A 17,105-nucleotide genomic window follows, 5' to 3' on the forward strand; every position below is an offset into this window, starting at 1 on the left:
AATTAACCCCGAAGCTCTGAGTCATGTTTTGATTAGAAATTGATAAGAGCCAGTTTGTGAGTCCCAGATGGTACCCAGTATTGTGGCCTACATGGCAGCCATTAATAAGTGATGCAATTTCTGTAGCTAATAATATGATATGCAGAAATATGTGTTGACTCAAAGGAAAGACTGGATGTAAATAACAGTTTTCTTAAAGTGGCCTGTTACTGACATGAATGAAAAAAAACTGATGAGCTTACTTTGTACAATTTATTCAGACGCATTTACTGGTCCCGTTTAGACCACTTTACATAAACATTACTAGCAAACTGCGGGTTTTGGTATACTTTATTAATAATCCCTTGTAGAGAAATTTTAACCCATTGCGCAGCCACCAATCTAGCGCCCAGGGAGCAGAGTGTAGGGACTGTAACTTGCTCAGACGTACCTCAGGGGAGCTGTTGGGTGGATTTGAACCCCCGCATTTCATCCCGATCATTGGGCGAACCTAGTGAGCTTTCTCCTCCCGAAAATGAGACCGACGAGGATGGGATTCGAACCCACGCGTGCAGAGCACAATGGATTAGCAGTCCATCGCCTTAACCACTCGGCCACCTCGTCATGTGCTGCTCGAACGCTCAGGGTATTTGAGAGACCGATATTATTATTATTAAGGAATTTTGAAAGCTCAAGTTCGTGTTGTTTGTGAACTACCACTAGAGTTAATGCATCCTCATTCATCAAGCATCTCCTGTTTTAAAACTATGCCTTTAAAAATTAATTAAAATTAAATTAAATTAAAAATGAAATAAGAGTACATATATTCACAATATACAAGCAGTGGCAGCACTTAAGCACATCCTCACGCTTGCGTTATCTTCAGCTGAAGAGATATATATATATATATATATATATATATATATATATATATATATATATATATATATATATATATATATATATATATATATATATATATATTGTATATGAATTAAAGGCAGGGATTAACAGCGCAGTTGGAGTCCTTCTCTCACTTTAAATAAAACATCCCATTTCATGCCAAGTGTGCACTTCTAATTACATGGCTGATAAAGTATGTAACCAGTGATCAAATATGAATTTTATGGCCCAGTCCTGTTTATCTGTACTTGTTCAGATGTTCCACTCTGTCACTGTTATGAAGTCATAAAGTATCACCAGTATTTGAGTCACAGACACATTTATTAACCAGTAAATATGGGCCAACGTCTCAAAGCATGAATTTTCTGTATGTGATTCTCTGTCTTTCAAAATGTCTGTGGAATTTATAATTAAAATATCTATAATTAAAGTTCTTGTTTATAATTCAAAACAATGAATATCGTTTAACTCCTGGCTTATTACTCTCTCTACTTCTACTTCTATATATTGTAGGTATTTTAGGGAATATTATGTTTTCTTAGCCATTTAAAAAACTGTGCATCCTCTGGGGAAAAATGGACTTGAGATCTCAATACTAAGAGACAGACTAAAGCAGTGTTGATGGTAAAATTTTAAAATGATGACCATTTTTGTCCTTGTCCTGGTCCTCTGAGTTAATGTTATTTCAAATGAGGAGTGGTGGTGTTTTCAGTTCTCATTATGTGTGAAATATGTTCTTGGTGTATAATTCCTTTTGAAAACTGTGGTGTATCAAAAGTACAACCTTAGTTTCAAAGTTTTCATATCAGGTCATCAGTCCATCCATTTACAACCATTTTCTTCCACTTATCCAATTCAGGTTAGTGGTTTGGTTGGAGCCCATCCCAGCTATTAGGACATAATAAAAATACCCTCAGAAGAGCAACAACACATGACATATTACATCATGTCATTATTTATTTAACAAAAGCTAAGATAGTTTAATTCACTTCTAAAGATGGATTGGTCTGACCAATGAATCAAGGGCTTGGAAAGTGGAGGGAATAGAGGAAGCTATTAGCTTAATTGTATATTTTTGAAAACAAGAGTAGTTTGAGAAATCACTGGTATTGTGGTCAGCGTGTTGCTTCGTGGGATTTTGTTGTTGGTAACGAAAATATATGAGGAAAAAAACATAGTAATAATCTTTATAATATAAATTCCACAAAAACATCAAAAGCTAGAGAAGCCCTTACAGAAAACTTCAGCTCTGACATGATGATTGTCCATTATTTGCCGGTCAGTAAATGTGTCTGTGACTCAAACACTAGTGATTTCCCTCAAACACATTTTCCTGCTTCATAACAGAGACAGAATGGAACATCTGGGCAACTACAGATAAAGAGTACTGGACCATAAACCATCCTTTTTGACAAAAATGTGATCACTGGTTGCATACTTCATCAAATATGCAGTTCTTGTAGAAGTGCACACTTGGCATAAAGTGGGATGCTTTATCTATATTCTGGGATCAGTCCAGCCATGCAACCTGATTCATTAAAGAAGGATTCCAACTGTGCTGTTAAAGATTTACTGGTTGCTTTAATAAGGGAACTGGTTAGCTTTCTCTCTTTTCTGCCTTTAATTATATACAAGTATAAGGTTGCTGAAGATAGCACAAGTGTGATGCTCACTTGTGAGTGCTTCAACATAGATGCAATTACCATATCCAGTAATGCAAAACCTTTAAAATCACGACTGTAACTTTAACTAAGTTACTGAAAATATTAAAGTCAGTTAGTTAAACTTGACGTTATCTAGATAATTCAGTCTTGATAAGTTATCATTCTTGGAAGACAGACCTGAGGAAGAGATTATTATTTGTTAAATACACTGTAACGATGAACAGTTGTTCATCCTCTCACAGAGATGTGATCCTCTTAATGAAACAGGGGATCAGCTGTTCTGTGTTGCTTTTGGCCTCTGTTGTCTCATTAGTCCTGACTGGCACACAGTAGGCTAAAAAGTGACCAGCTGGAGACCAGCTACACTGTCAGGAAGTGTGTCACTGGATCAAATACAGTGATGCAAGAACGGTGTATCAGTTTGAAAAGCTCCTACTTAAATCAGCATTCAGTAAAATGAACAAAATGTTCAATATCTCAATCAGCCGAGTTTTACACCTCTCGAGTGTGAGATCCTGTGAGGTGTTGAAGACTCATGAATCAGCAGAGACACATGAGGCAAAGTTGTTGTTTTAGAAACCTGCCATTAATATCAAACTGTGGTGTTCACAAAACATAAATGTGTGCACGCTTGAAGGGACATATGGACACGCCACAGGTGTATTATGTCTTAATTTCTCCAGAGGGTTTGGTGGAAGAATTGATGTCACTTTTCTAAGGGGGACTCCAACATATGATTCTCCATAAAGCCATAGCTGTTTTATTTTATTTTGTTTTTTTTATCTCTAAAAAGAGATCATTAGTGAACCTCAGAAGTGTTCAATTTCAACATAGGGCAACTTTTCTGCATTTTTACTATTTGTACTAAGCTAACATTTTATTTGTGCTACTCTTTCTTATGCTGTGCACAGATACAAACTAGCAGGAGTAAGGAATATGTCTTAATATGTCTTAAAGGTAGAGTGAGGACTTCATGAAAACAAGGGCGTGGGGTAATGGTGTTCACCAGCTTGTTTCTTATTCCCTAGTTATTGATCATCAAAACAGTGTTACCCTGGTTGCAAGTCAAGCAGGGTAACACTGTTTTAATGATGCCAACCGTGATTTAAAGCAACCTGATAACAGCGACTAAGGAATGAGAAACAATCTAATGATTAACCATGTATGCTAAAAAACAAACATATGATTATTTTCAACTTAATAAGATGAAAATTATTTTCATAACTTTTTAAGAGGTCAGAAACAAAGAGGATTTTTAGTAGCATAATTTAAACAGAAAGTGTTTGTAAAAGCCATAATAACAAACTGTTTTACTGATTTCAGTCCTGCTAATCCTCCTGCTAATGCATGAAATGAACTACGAGATATTTTTGTATATGTTGTGTAGATGACAGTGTAGCTCACGACAGAAATACTATTAGAAAGTGGAGTTTACCATGTGACAAAGGTCCCTGAATCAAAGTAGGTACTGTGTGTAGAGATAAAGTTGGCTACACGTGGTCAATTGTGAAAAAGTGAAAGCTCTCTCTCCCTCACACACACACACACACGCACGCACACACACACACACCTACTCCTAGCTCTCATTACTTTATTGTACCCTGCAGAGACCAGTCTTGGGGTGGCTCTTAATAAGATAGGCTAATTAGACTGGGTTCTTGGGGAATCCACTTGCCCATTACTGTAACACATGCTGGGACATTTGTGTGTGTCTGCATAAATATGTGTAGGTGTGTGTCTGTTGTATATGCTGGTTCATTTGTACTTGATCACATCACTTTTTGAAGACTTACATTTCCATCCATCCATTCGCTTCTGTTTACCCTTTTCAGGGTCGCGGGGGGCGCTGGAGCCTATCCCAGCTGTCATAGGGCGAGAGGCAGGGTACACCCTGGACAGGTCACCAGTCTGTCACAGGGCCAACACACAGGGACAGACAACCATTCACACTCACATTCACACCTAGTGGCAATTTGGATTTTCCAATTAACCTATCCCCACAAACTACATGTCTTTGGACGGTGGGAGGAAGCCGGAGTACCCGGAGAGAACCCACGCAAACACGGGGAGAACATGCAAACTCCACACAGAAAGATCCCGGCCTGATGGTGGAATTGAACTCAGGACCTTCTTGCTGTGCGGCAACAGTGCTAACCACTGTGCCACCGTGTAGCCCTTACATTTCCAATTTCATCAAATATGTTGCTTCTTTATTTCTCTACTGTTCGTGTCCAGTGAATCCAGATAGAATTACAATATTTGAAGGCTTCAAATTTGCTTGTTTGATCTGAAAATATTCAATTCAACAGAAATGCTTTGTAGTGGCTTATAATCTCTCTTATAATAATTTACTGTACAGAAGCTTAAATGCGATGATAGTAATCTTTTATTCAGGAAGTAATTTTCTTATCAATTTTCCACTGTGTTGTCAGAAAGTCACAGTTGGAATGAATCTTAAAATGAGTAATAATTACACAATCTATCATTAGTTATGATAGCTAATGATCCAAACATTCACTCCGTCTATCAGCCCTTCAATTCATCCCTGAATGTGACAACACTGATCATGTCTTCTTGGCACAGAAACTGATGTGAATGCCATGTGTGTGTGAGCAGGAGACTACACTCCAAGAATAGCTTGGTGACATGTTGAGTCTCCCAGAGGAGCTGCGAACCCAACAGAAAGAGGCAAAATGTGGAGTTTGGCACATGCAAGTGTGACAAAGTCTGAGAGGGGATTTCATAACCTCATGGTATTCAAGACACAATGAGCGGAACCAGTCACCAGTGGCACCAGTGGATCAGACCCACTGTTCAGTGAGTAAAGCGAGGTTTTAATCTCATATTTGGTGATTTTTTTTTATAAGGACACATCATGAATGAAGAACAAGTCAGAAGTGTTACTCATTCATGTCGCGATAGCAAGACATTCAAGAAGATCTTTATGACTTAACATGAATCACACTGCCTTCTTACAATTACTACTAGCATAAATACTTTTGCGCCCTTTTTTGTGCCACAAATTTGTGCCACAAATGTCATGTTTTCAGTAACTTTGGTGGATATAAGGTGTTTACAGCCTGTTCCTATTACTGAACTTTTGGTTCTGATGGAAATCTGGTAAAGAAATATTTCTCCAGTTAAATAATTATTAATATATTGCAATCATTGTAGACAAACAGATGTTAAATAAAGATATGCGAACAACCAGAGGATTATTGATGAAAGCTCTTTTGCATGTAAATCACTGTTAAAACAGCCAACTAAGTATGCTGATAAAATGTAATTAAACCATTGTTGTGCTACCACGATCAACAGGTTGTGGACGTTTTGTGCATTAATAGAATGTTAATGTTAGCATTTTGAGCATGTTAGCATCAGAGACTTTATATAGATGGATGTGCCCACCATGACATGAGCCTCATGGTAAAGCCTCTAGGTGAGCATTTTGGCGGTTACAATTTTATGAAACAAAATGTGTTTGGAAACCAGACGTTGTGAGGGAAGGAGAAACACTGCACACTCATATCTCAATTGTGAGGTCAACCTGCTCTAAAGCATATCCTGTTTTATCGTCTTTTTTGACTCCAACACGGTCCATGAAATAGAAAAACCTCATTCTGTATCCAGAAATGCTTGAAACTACCTTGTTCCAAGTGTTATTTTCAAATTGTCCCATGTTGTCTTATCTGGTAGTGGCCGATGGCTGGTTCTGGATGCTTCTTCCTGTTAAAAGGGAGTTTTTCCTTCCCATTGTCACCAATTGCTTGCTGATGAGGTCATGTGATTGTTGGGATTTTCTCTCTATTATTATTGGGTCTTTACCTTAACATATAAAGTGCCTTGCGGTGACTATTATTGTGAATTCGTTCCTGTAAAGACTAAGCCTACGCTTGAAGCCACTGAGGTGTTCGATGGCGGAGGTGACATGATGCCACTGTCATGAATGACACTTGAGAGTGCAGCTGTACTTATCTTGTCCGTTTAACACATTTATTGCTTTCCATCAGTTGCATTTGTAGTTCAACAGTTCTCTTAGTATACAACTTCATTTAACATAAATCACAACAGCACAGAGATCACAAATTGTTTGCTCCTTCCGACCAATAACACTTGACACTAATTACACGTGCCTACCTTAAACACTGTACCATAAAACATATTATACCATAAAAACACAAAAAGTGACCCCTAGTGGCACACATAAGGTAACAACACAAAAAGGCTCCTACAGTTCCTATATAAATAAAATTAAACTGAATTGAATTGAATTAAATGGAATTAACTAACTGACTATAAAACCAGATTTCCCGAGGAGCTGCCCACTTCTGGCCAACTTAGAAACACTTAAGCTACATACACAGTCGAAGTTATTTGTAGCATTGTGGTGACTAGAGACCGTAGAAACTGAATTTTAAACATTTCTCATCTTCCAGGAATCTTTCTGCCATTGAGAAAGAAACATACACAGTAAATTTCCCAGTGTTAAATCAGCAGTGTTAAAGTGTATTTACTCTAATAGAGTCATTATAACGACAGCTGGAGCAAAACGCCTCCCAGTGTGGGTGATAATTCGCGGAGTTAAAAGAGGCAGTGTCAATGTTACTCTAGAAAGCTCCTCCCACCACAGACTCCTTTTCAAACCAAGAGGATTTTTCACGACGCCATTTTCTTTACATCAGTTACACGGTAAGTTGTTCATATTCACTTATTAAAACCAACAATTTGACATTTTAAACACAAGTAGCATGTTAAAATAAGGTTACATTCCTTTTGTCCATGTTTATTATATATTTCATTTTGTACCTGAAGCAAATGTGACATTGTCTGTATGCTAACGTAAGGTTGTTAATTAGTGTTGGCTAAGACTGTAAGGCTTGTTAATTTATTTCAGTGTGTAGTGGTGATTGTGTTGTGTTCTAGCATGTTTGAAATTCCATTAAATTAAACCCTCCATGTGTTGGGAGCTACATATTAACATTAGCTAGCTAACTAGCATTTTGGCTAACCTTGATGCACGGGCAATTCACTTGTTATTGTTACATTTTAAATTATGTAAGGCAAGCATTAACTAATTAAAATTTTACACTAATGTTACATATTTCACTTCTTTTTGGATACCTAGCTATAGAGGTCGTTTTCAGTAAGGTTATTGTCTTATTTCAATTCCGCTGCCTTTAGCGATTTTACAGTTACAGTGATTACAACCAGCAGGCAGTATAAACTTGATAAAGTATCCAAAATATCCAGGATTCAGTTTGTAATGTTTTCTTTTAGTAGTTTGAACTTAAGATGGCAGTGTTTGTATTTGTAGTGAGTTAACTTGATGTTAACTAATGATGGTATTGACACAAGTTACCTTTTTCCATTTTGGTTAGCAGACTGTTCAGTATGTTAAACTAAAGATGAACAAAATACTGACTCCCTAGTGCTAAGTTAGATCAGACAAACGGTAAAAGTACTAGTAATTATTTTAGTTTTGTATTGAGAAATATATTTCATGTAGGTGAAATACTCATTTAGTAAAGGCTTAAAAACTACAACCAAGGGGCTGAAACACCTTGTTACACTGAAAAAAAAGTAACATACAGTGTAAGAAATAACAATGCAAGGCTGTTTTACTGGTATTTATGGGACTGGTTTAATATTAACATTTTCTGTTTTCAGTAGTTCAATGAAGAGCACTGACTATAAGAAATTACTGTCTACAGGAAGCATGCTGCTTAAAGCAAAACTGGGAGGTGTGCAGAAATTTGCTAGAGTATCTGAGCCAAGCCTTAAGGAATTTTGATTGCCGGTAAGAAACCAACATTGTATAAAAAAAAAAGGTGTTCAATGTGCTTTAAGTTCTTTTTGTTATTTAGTCTCTTCAAACTGCATTTTATGATTAATTGAAAATGATCTACGTTTTGGAATCATCTTAGCTACGAATGTATATTTAGTGGAAAAACTGTATAATGTGAGTGTCACTCCTAATCTACCACTTATCAAGCATGTTAGTGGCGCTTAGTAATTTAGTTTTTTTTTTAATTTTATTTGAGTCACTTTTGAAAAAGTATCTTGAAATGATCTTCATTTTAGGCTACAAAACATTAGATGTCATGTAATCTTTTTGTTTATTCAAACTTGTGTGCTTGTTTCCAGCATTTGCAAAGTTTGGTGTGCCAGCCGTAACAAAAGGAGTGAAAGTTTTTGATAGTTCAGGGACTGAATTGGATGATGATATATTTGAGGATATAGTAACAGATCCCTCAACTGGGGTACTAACCATCAAATATGAAAAAGGTTTGTTTGAGTGATGTGTGTTTCACTGGATGTCATTTTTTAGTATCATTATTACATTGCTTATTAAAAAGAGTTTATAAAATGTGTCTATGGAGGGACCATGTAAACTCATTTGTTTTGCTCCTGTTTTTGAGGTCTGGAAACAGCTGCTGCAGAAGTGTCTCCTGAGCTGTCCCAGTTATCATTGCCACATTCATCAGATTCACAGGGTACGGTCATCCTTTCAGACAGCCCTTTTAGGAAACGTCAGAAGCTGGATGCAGAAGCTAAGCAAGTAAGAGTTAGCAGATTTCCACATTCTTCTAACAGTGTCATTTTTGTTTGTAGTTTAAGTGTTCTGAACTGCAGTGGTTATATCAACATGTAGAATGTTTTTTTTTATTGTGTTTTCCAGTTGGTGGAATCGATTCTCACCAACAAACCTGGTGGAGAATGTATAATAAATGAATACAATCGGACCAAGTCTCTGGTGTCTGAAACCAGAAGAAAAACATACTGGTCAACATACTGGTAGCTGACTTGACAGAAAAAAATGGGTAATTTATTTCTGGCCCTGTGATTTTACTATTATTTTAAATCTCTATGAATTCCAGGGAAGCTGACTAGTTCTTTTCCTTTTGATCTTGCAGTACATCACCACCACGGCAGGTAAAAGAAATGTATGCCAGAGGAATTGTAACCTTTTTCTCTTACCTCAGTGGCCCGTACTCCAAAAATGGCTATGTAAGTAGCTCATAGTAATAACTGATACAACCAAAATCACGTTTAAACATTTTAAATCCTGCTAAAATGTATGTCCTTATCAACTCTTCATTGTTACATAACTTATTTTGTTTATTCATTTATCAGTGTCTGTACATGTCACTCTCCAAGGAACATTATTATGATGGCGAGGGTGGCACTGGGTACTTGGCCTGGAGGATTAAAGCCATACAGAGATGCACTGCTAAAGGGAGGCGATTATCATCTAGAGGTAACATTTATAATTCAGTGGAAATGCATAATACTGTTCCACATTGTGGTTCTTTATTAATAATGGTTATTAAATGTTGTTATTAGTTTTGATAAAGCTGTATTTCATATTGTCTAGCACCAGGAGATGGATCATCGAGTGAAGACCAGTGTGGTGGACCAACTGTCAGACGAGAGTTGCAGTTTGTTACAGAGAAGTTACTGAGTGAGGATGAGTGCAAGGAAGCAATCTCTCTGATGAACAATTCAGCTGATGAAGACACAGTCACAACATGGTCCTTGACCTCCTGCTGTCAAGCAACATACTGTCTGTTTTTCCACGTTTCAAAGATATCAAAGGCTTGGTGAATATTTGTCATTACTTTGACAATGTAAACACACTTTAATATTTTATAGAAAGCAGATATAATTCTCTATCCCTGTTACAGATCGAACAGGATTTTGTACTGATGTTTGGTGAGGATGTATCAGGCAGGTTGCTGGAGAGGTGGCCAACAACATTCAAAAGAAGGATTATCCAACAAGGCAGAAACCTTCCTTCTACCAGTGACCTGGAAGAACTCTTGCTGGCAGCTGACTCTCCTGAGGATGCCACTGAGGTTAATGCTGACATTGGTGAGCTGTTGTTTCTTTGATTAGCACATTCAAAGCATATATAATGTTTGTCACAGAACAGTTATCCTTTTTGTCTTTTGGGTCTACTCAAACATTTTATCAATGCATTGAAATATATTGTTGATGATGATTCAACTTTATTAAAAACAAATAATTTTTGCAGGCTGGGACAGTGACCTCTCAGCAATTCTATTGCTATTACATCTGATTCCACCATCTGGTCAGGGTCGGAAGAGACCAGGAAAGGTGTCAGCTTCTCAAGCAGAAAGGCGTCTTGTGGTCTTCAAGAAGGTTTGTGTTTCTTTTCTATTTTTATGTTATGAATTACCAATTTAAGAAACATTTGATTCTTATTGCCTGTCTGTATTTGTCTTTTCAGACTGGAACAAATATCCAAAAGCACCTTGATGCCATCACTACCAGCACTCAACCCTACCTCCTGGCTGTTGGGGTGAAAAAGAATGACATCCACCGGTTCTTCATTATTCTTGACAAGAATGCCATACCATGCAAGTCTACCTCTTCACTTGGTGCTTTTGATGAACTGTTTAAGCACATTTTGTGTTTGGCACATCTTACAACACTATGCTTCACAACATGTACACGTTCATCCAAACCACAGGTTTTAGAAAATATTTAAATACCAAACACCTTAACTATTTTGACCAACAGGCTGACACTGATGTTAATCTACAGCATGATGTGGCAGTTAAAGAAATTAGCACTATAGGGGACGTGATGTCAACTAATGTAGAAGAAACACCCACAACATCTGAAAAGGTCAAATAAGAGCACTTTGGATATGTGTGCCTCTGCTGTTGCACAGCTACTGTGAGCCAATCTACTTTGAATAGTTTTGTCTCCTCAATGGAGGAAGTGTTTTTTTGAGATTCATACTCAGGCTAAAGATGCAGCCTTACAGAGTGTACCTTTACAGTACACCACAAGTAAAAATAAATATAATAGTAATAAAATAAAGCATTGGGAGTCCTTTAGCCTGGAAAGATTAGCTTTAGGACCAGGAAAGATGGTGACACTTGGAGAGCTGGAAGAAGGTCCAGAAATTGCTTGGAGCTGTGTTGTCTACCAGTTTGTTTTCAGCTAAGTGGATAACAACACGGTATAGAGTACCGCCCTGACTTTATCATCTGTACAGATGTAGTGTCTGAGATTCCGGTTTTTTGTAAGATCAAAAGTACTGTTGTGAAAGATGGCATTGTATTGCTCTGTGGAAAACTGATGGAAACCCTGTGTTTTGATGACCATTATCATGCATTTAGGGTCAGACTGCATCCCAATATGGTGCTGAAGATGTTGAACATAAATGAGCTGTGTTGCTTCTTCAAATCAAGTATGGCATTTCAGATTCCTCCCTGTATGTCGTTCCATATTGCCGTTTTATGCTGAACTAATTCATTGTTTTAAAGTGTTTTATACACTACATGAGATGTTTTTATATTTTGAGCCTGACATAAAAATAAAGCTGTTAAATGTATTATCTAGTTGTGGTTTTTGCTCACTTGTTTTATATGTAAAAGCATTATTAAAAACCAGGTTTTCATGCTGCAAAACAGTGAATTGTGTGTAAAGGTAACACTACAGGAAGAGTTTTAGTAACATTATTTGGTGTAAAATTAATTACAAATTTTACTCTATGGGAGCTAATTTTTCACTAGAGATTAGTGTATGAATAACACAGTATAGAGTAACATCAACTCCCATCAGAGTTCTTTGAACCCCCAGTGTTAATTTCAAATAACACAATTCAGTGTTAAAAATCAGTGGGATTTTACTCAAATAGAGTTAATTTATCACTAGAATAGAGTAAATAATATGACACTACTAGTAGTGTTAAGTTGATTTAACACTATGCGGTGTTACTCTGTTAAATTTTTACTCTGTTTAGAGTTAAATTTACTCTAAAATTTTAACACTATAGAAAGAGTTGATTTAACACCAATTCTGAATGGAACCAAATAGACTCGGAAACAGTGTTAAATTTAACTCTAAGTGTTAGTTTGACACTGCAAATTTTACTGTGTACCCCTGATTAATGTATGACCTGGTAGTAAATATGTTCGAAGGTCACCTAGGCAACTGGAGGCTGGAAAGTCTGCAAATGACAAGCCATCAGCTTCAAAACAATGTGCAGTGAACAAATCAGTTTTATGTATTAGCTTCACTTTTCAGACCTGGAAACTATGTCCAACCTTTATATACAGTCTGTTTCTAGCATGCACATTAACATGTGTTATTTCAAAGCACCCCAAACCCAAGTACAGCTTCACTGGTGATGCTTTTATAACACTATGGAACCAAAGTTGATTTGAAATGTATATGTGCAGGGAGGTCTACTTAAGAAATATAAGACATCCCAAAATGCATTTTCTCGTTAACATCCTATAACTCTTCGTCATGCATGAGAGGCCAGGTGTGATCAGGTAATGGTTCAGCCTACTTGTAAAAAAACCAAAAAGAATTCTGCATTTCTATGGTGTATGTGGTGCATGTGTGTGATATGTTTTTTATTCCTACCCTCAACATCAGCTGTTGCATTAGTATGAAAAAAGAACACATGTTTAAAATTTAGGAATACATGAAAATTTAGTGTGCGCTCTTTTATCTTTGTGAAGAAATAAAATCGTATTACTCTGGATTTAGTTACGGTCACAAATAAGTATCAAACCAAGTCTTTCAAATATTACATTTTTCCTGAGAAAGTAAATAGAAATTTGAGAAATTAATAAAAATGTGCTCTGTGGTTATAACAGTTGAAAGAGGTGGCTCATTGATGGGCATACCTCTTCTATTGTTCTTTTGGCTGATGCCTTATCCACAAGATGTCAACACATGGATCTGTATATTTGATTTGGCATACGGTATTCTTACACCAGAAGCTCTTCCTGATAGAACCCTCCCAAGGGATCCTTCACATATTAGGCGAATGTGATGCAAGAATGTGGCAAGAATGTGGTTGATGGTTCCCATATGCAGGACTAATGCATTAATAACAAGAAAGACAAATACTTAAAAACCAAAAAGCAACTGTGGACCTGAAACTGCACAACTCAGATCTTTGCATCTCCTTAATGAAACATTTCATTGGGAATAATTAACCCCTATTCCTCCAGCCTATCGTCCTCCATCGCTCAGTATTTCTCTCATTTTTTCACGCCTTCTTTGCACTCTTGACGGACCAGCAGCTGAGAGAGGAAATTACAATGTTCTTTCCCTGTCTCGCTTTCACGCTTGGCTCTCTACGCTTGCTTCCTGGCACAATCGGTCAAGCACTTGGTTCTTTCTGTTGACATGAGTCACAATAACCACACACATACACCACATGGACTGAATGTATCATTGACTCGTGCTCGGACTGACTAACCCGGGGGATTGTCTTGTGTTCTCTCCAGGTGGTGGGTTATCGTGTGAAAGCGCAAGACATCAGCTCATTTGCGGTGTCAAATGAGCTGATGTCATTTTTACACCACCCTTACTACTGTGAGAAAATACAGAAGTATACCCTTTGACAAATTAACAAGTCCAGGATGAGTCTAAGTGTTAAAACAAAGTCACACTCTTTATTAAGACTGATTGCTCTTTCTGAAAATAGGTTAAATCTGCTGACCTTCTGCGGGCTAATATAGAAAAACTCTAGACAAATAAAACCATCTTCACACCATCTAAACTACAGAAACACAACCTCTCAGTCATTCACCTCAGCTGTATAGGTACTGTGTCATGACATATGACAGTCAATCTTTGCACTTTCCTTTTTCTGTGTTTTCTCTGATGTATCACTCTTTAGCGCTGAATGCATGCCCAATCACTGAACTTCATTTTGGATGATCCCGCAAAATGTAGAAAGAATCTGTTTCACCGTGGCTTGTTAAAATAATACATCCACAGTTTGGTGATAAAGATTTGACAAACAAAACGCGATATTAATCTTGATGTTAGGAGGTAAACCAACCTTTCAGGAATGTGACTGACTTTTCTGGGATTGAATCCATTCTGCTCTGGATTACAAAAATCAATATGTAGTCTCACTCCTTGGGACTGTGTTGGTGTTTGCATTCCTGTCAGAGTGAGGAGGCTGCAGTCTGGCACCTGCCTCCTTCATCCTGCAACATAACTTCAAGGACATCACAAGGGAGCCCGGAGGGAGGCATCATGATGTATCACTACAGTGAGTATCACATCTATCCCATCTGAGGTGAAGTAAAACGCTTTATGTTTCACTGCGAAACCTAAAGAGTAATAACACTGCCAGTTTCCTCATCAGTAGCTTACCAGTGTGTGAATATACTGGATTGTGTGAGTGTCGGCTTGGGGCTATTCTTTCTGAAAGTAATCCGCGACAGATGGACCTTGAAGGATATTTACTTGCTTAATACTGGTTTGACATTTTGGGAAATGGGGTATCCTTATTCATGTTATTGCTTAGTGTTAGATGAAGGTACAGATGCCTAGTACTTCTGAAGCTCACAAACTAGTATTATTTCCTTTGTTCACACAATAACTGAATGTGACAAAGTGCGCTATTTCTTACCTGAAACAATGAATTTCTTCATTTTTTCTTTGGTTTTGTAAGTGGTTTGGTTTTTTTCATGTCTTTAATCTAATCTAACTGGTCCATGATGTAGTTTAAAAGCTGATAGTCAAACATAAAAGGGTTATCAATCGTTTCATCTAAAGTCAGCAAGGGCTGTTACATCATCACCTTAATAATTTAGTATTTTGCTGGTAAAAACAAAGCTTCTATCTATTTTCAGTACACACATGCTTATATTTGGCTGTCTATCTTTGTGAGGATATTTGGTGACGTAATTTAATACTAGCCCATTATCCCAACAATACAACTACAAGAGTTAGCATAAACCTAATTCTAACCTGGACCCGAGAAAAACCTGTAACCCTGAAACAGGCCTTTGAAGAGAGTGTGAAAAAGTGAGGACCAACTCACTCAAAATGGTCTACAACCTCAACCTGGTCCTCACTATAATAGCTAAACAAGTAAACACAAATGTGTTTGACCTTGACTAAAGTTCATGAGGTGAAAGACGTTTTTCTGACCTAAAAGAAAGTCTGATAACTCTAAAAAGGAACTGCATGTATATCTGTAATCATGCATTTTTCTCCTTTGCAGCAGAAAAAATATCTCAGGTAGTATTTTAATTCGGAGCAGCTTATTTTTGTGCCATCATCACACAGTCAAAAAAAAAAAAAATCTATTGTGAGAATTCTTTAGTTAGCGTTAGGTTGGTGTTCAAGCCTTACTCGAGTGAAGTTTTGCTGTCTAAAGCATTTCTGGAAAATTCTCTCAGTCTTTGTCAACTGAATTAATAAATAAAGCAGGTGGACCAATCTGAAGAACAATTTATTGACATTAATCTGAACAAGTGTGCTATACATAACATTTGGTTTGGAAAGACGCGCATGCACTCGTGCAAAGAGCGTAGGTCCTTGACTTTTCTTTTAAGAAGAGCAATGATCCATTTGAGAATGAGCTTTTTCCCTTTGAGTGCATCTGGACAGACTCGTTGTGTCTCCTCCTTCTCCATCCTTCTCAGCCCTACCCTCCCTTGATCGCTTACAGCTCTCCGCCCTCAAAGTATTGACAACGCGAGGCGCACGGCGCACAGCGTGGACTTGGAGATGTCTTGGCAGTTACGCACGACGCCACGATAAACACGAAAGCCTCCTTCAGACGGACAGGGCACTTTGAAGCCGATCTGGAATTACTTGCAACTTTTGATTCCCAAACCACTTTTTTCCACCCTTGTGTCTTTTCAGTACGTTTTACTCCTCGTTTCTTCCCTCTTCACAATATATCAGCAACGGATCTAAACGACTTATCTTTTTTATTATTTCCATTAGAAGAACAGAAACGATGTAAACCGCTTGGGGGGTAAACGAACTCAGTTGAGCAGTATCTTTTTACAGAGTACAGACAGAGAGGATGATTCCGCCGGCCAGCACAATTCAGGACGAAAGTGGGGGCAAAGAGGACGAACGGGACCAGAATGAAACACCCAAATCCCCGACGGCGAACGCCAGCCAGCAAGAAAGCAAGGTAGGACTATCCCGTTGTTGTTGTTGTTTTCTTCTTTACCACGAAAATGTTTTTCACTGCACGCCAGTGCAACTCTGAAAAGGAAATTAAGCAGGCTAAAAAAACTTCTTTTAATACGAGATTTAAATGGGCTCAATTGGGATGAGCTCCCAGAAAGAAGACCGCACATTTCCTCCTCCTTTAAATGACCGATAACACACTGATAAAACATCCTAAAACAACCTGATGTGATTAGATTTAAGGAAGCCATAACAAATAATACGAGCTGTAGCTTACAACTGGGAGACAAACCACGAAGATAACGAGGTTAAACAGAAGATAACGCTGAGATCAGTTTAAACTCACAGCAGCAGCTCACATGCTCTCTGTGGTTTTATATGAGAAGTGTACTGTGGTGTTTTTCTTTGGAGGAGATAATAGAGAATAACCTGCTTAGTCCAGCTCTTGTGGGTACTGGTTTACATCAAGCATGGAAAGGTTATTTAAATTAAAACTGAATTAAAAAACGGGAAACAATATGGTCTTAAAAATATGTGCATTTTCATAAATAAATAAAAGGCACATGGCTTGGACTTTCTACTTGGAAATGAGGCTGTGTGATAGAGCTGGCAGCT

The 17,105-nt window shown here is 37.6% G+C and overlaps 2 protein-coding genes and 1 non-coding gene across 9 annotated transcripts in view; 2 read left to right on the forward strand and 1 right to left on the reverse strand.

Moving 5' to 3' along the window:
* Window positions 1–521: 521 nt before the first annotated feature.
* trnas-gcu (transfer RNA serine (anticodon GCU)) lies at window positions 522–603 on the reverse strand. Its single transcript has one exon. It is a non-coding gene; the product is annotated as a tRNA-Ser (tRNA).
* Window positions 604–7,174: 6,571 nt separating this feature from the next.
* On the forward strand, window positions 7,175–11,913 carry LOC113012543 (uncharacterized). 4 transcript variants are annotated; one of them, XM_080294126.1, is made up of 10 exons: window positions 7,175–8,343; window positions 8,691–8,831; window positions 8,966–9,105; window positions 9,226–9,367; window positions 9,461–9,554; window positions 9,681–9,804; window positions 9,922–10,147; window positions 10,232–10,418; window positions 10,582–10,709; window positions 10,798–11,913. In XM_080294126.1, exons 7-10 carry the CDS (start codon window positions 10,076–10,078, stop codon window positions 11,056–11,058), a joined length of 648 nt encoding a protein of 215 aa, XP_080150252.1. In that variant the 5' UTR covers window positions 7,175–8,343; window positions 8,691–8,831; window positions 8,966–9,105; window positions 9,226–9,367; window positions 9,461–9,554; window positions 9,681–9,804; window positions 9,922–10,075; the 3' UTR covers window positions 11,059–11,913. The 4 variants fall into 4 exon arrangements, with proteins under 4 accessions (XP_080150252.1, XP_080150255.1, XP_080150254.1 ...); XM_080294129.1 differs by lacking the exon at window positions 8,691–8,831; XM_080294128.1 differs by lacking the exon at window positions 7,175–8,343 and having other exon boundaries at window positions 8,355–8,831; window positions 9,705–9,804.
* Window positions 11,914–16,022: 4,109 nt separating this feature from the next.
* The window catches only part of stac (SH3 and cysteine rich domain), a 29,445-nt gene continuing 28,362 nt past the window's right edge, over window positions 16,023–17,105 (forward strand). The window contains exons 1-2 of one of the 4 annotated variants that reach the window (XM_080294130.1): window positions 16,023–16,210; window positions 16,362–16,491. In XM_080294130.1, coding sequence (XP_080150256.1) covers window positions 16,378–16,491 — 114 coding nt within the window. In that variant the 5' untranslated portion in view covers window positions 16,023–16,210; window positions 16,362–16,377. Of the gene's footprint in view, window positions 16,492–17,105 lie in introns of all 4 variants that reach the window. The other 3 variants (XM_080294131.1, XM_026152484.2, XM_026152485.2) reach the window with 3 other exon arrangements.

This window comes from Astatotilapia calliptera, chromosome 19 (assembly GCF_964374335.1).
Source record: "Astatotilapia calliptera chromosome 19, fAstCal68.1, whole genome shotgun sequence".
Lineage (NCBI taxonomy): Eukaryota > Metazoa > Chordata > Actinopteri > Cichliformes > Cichlidae > Astatotilapia > Astatotilapia calliptera.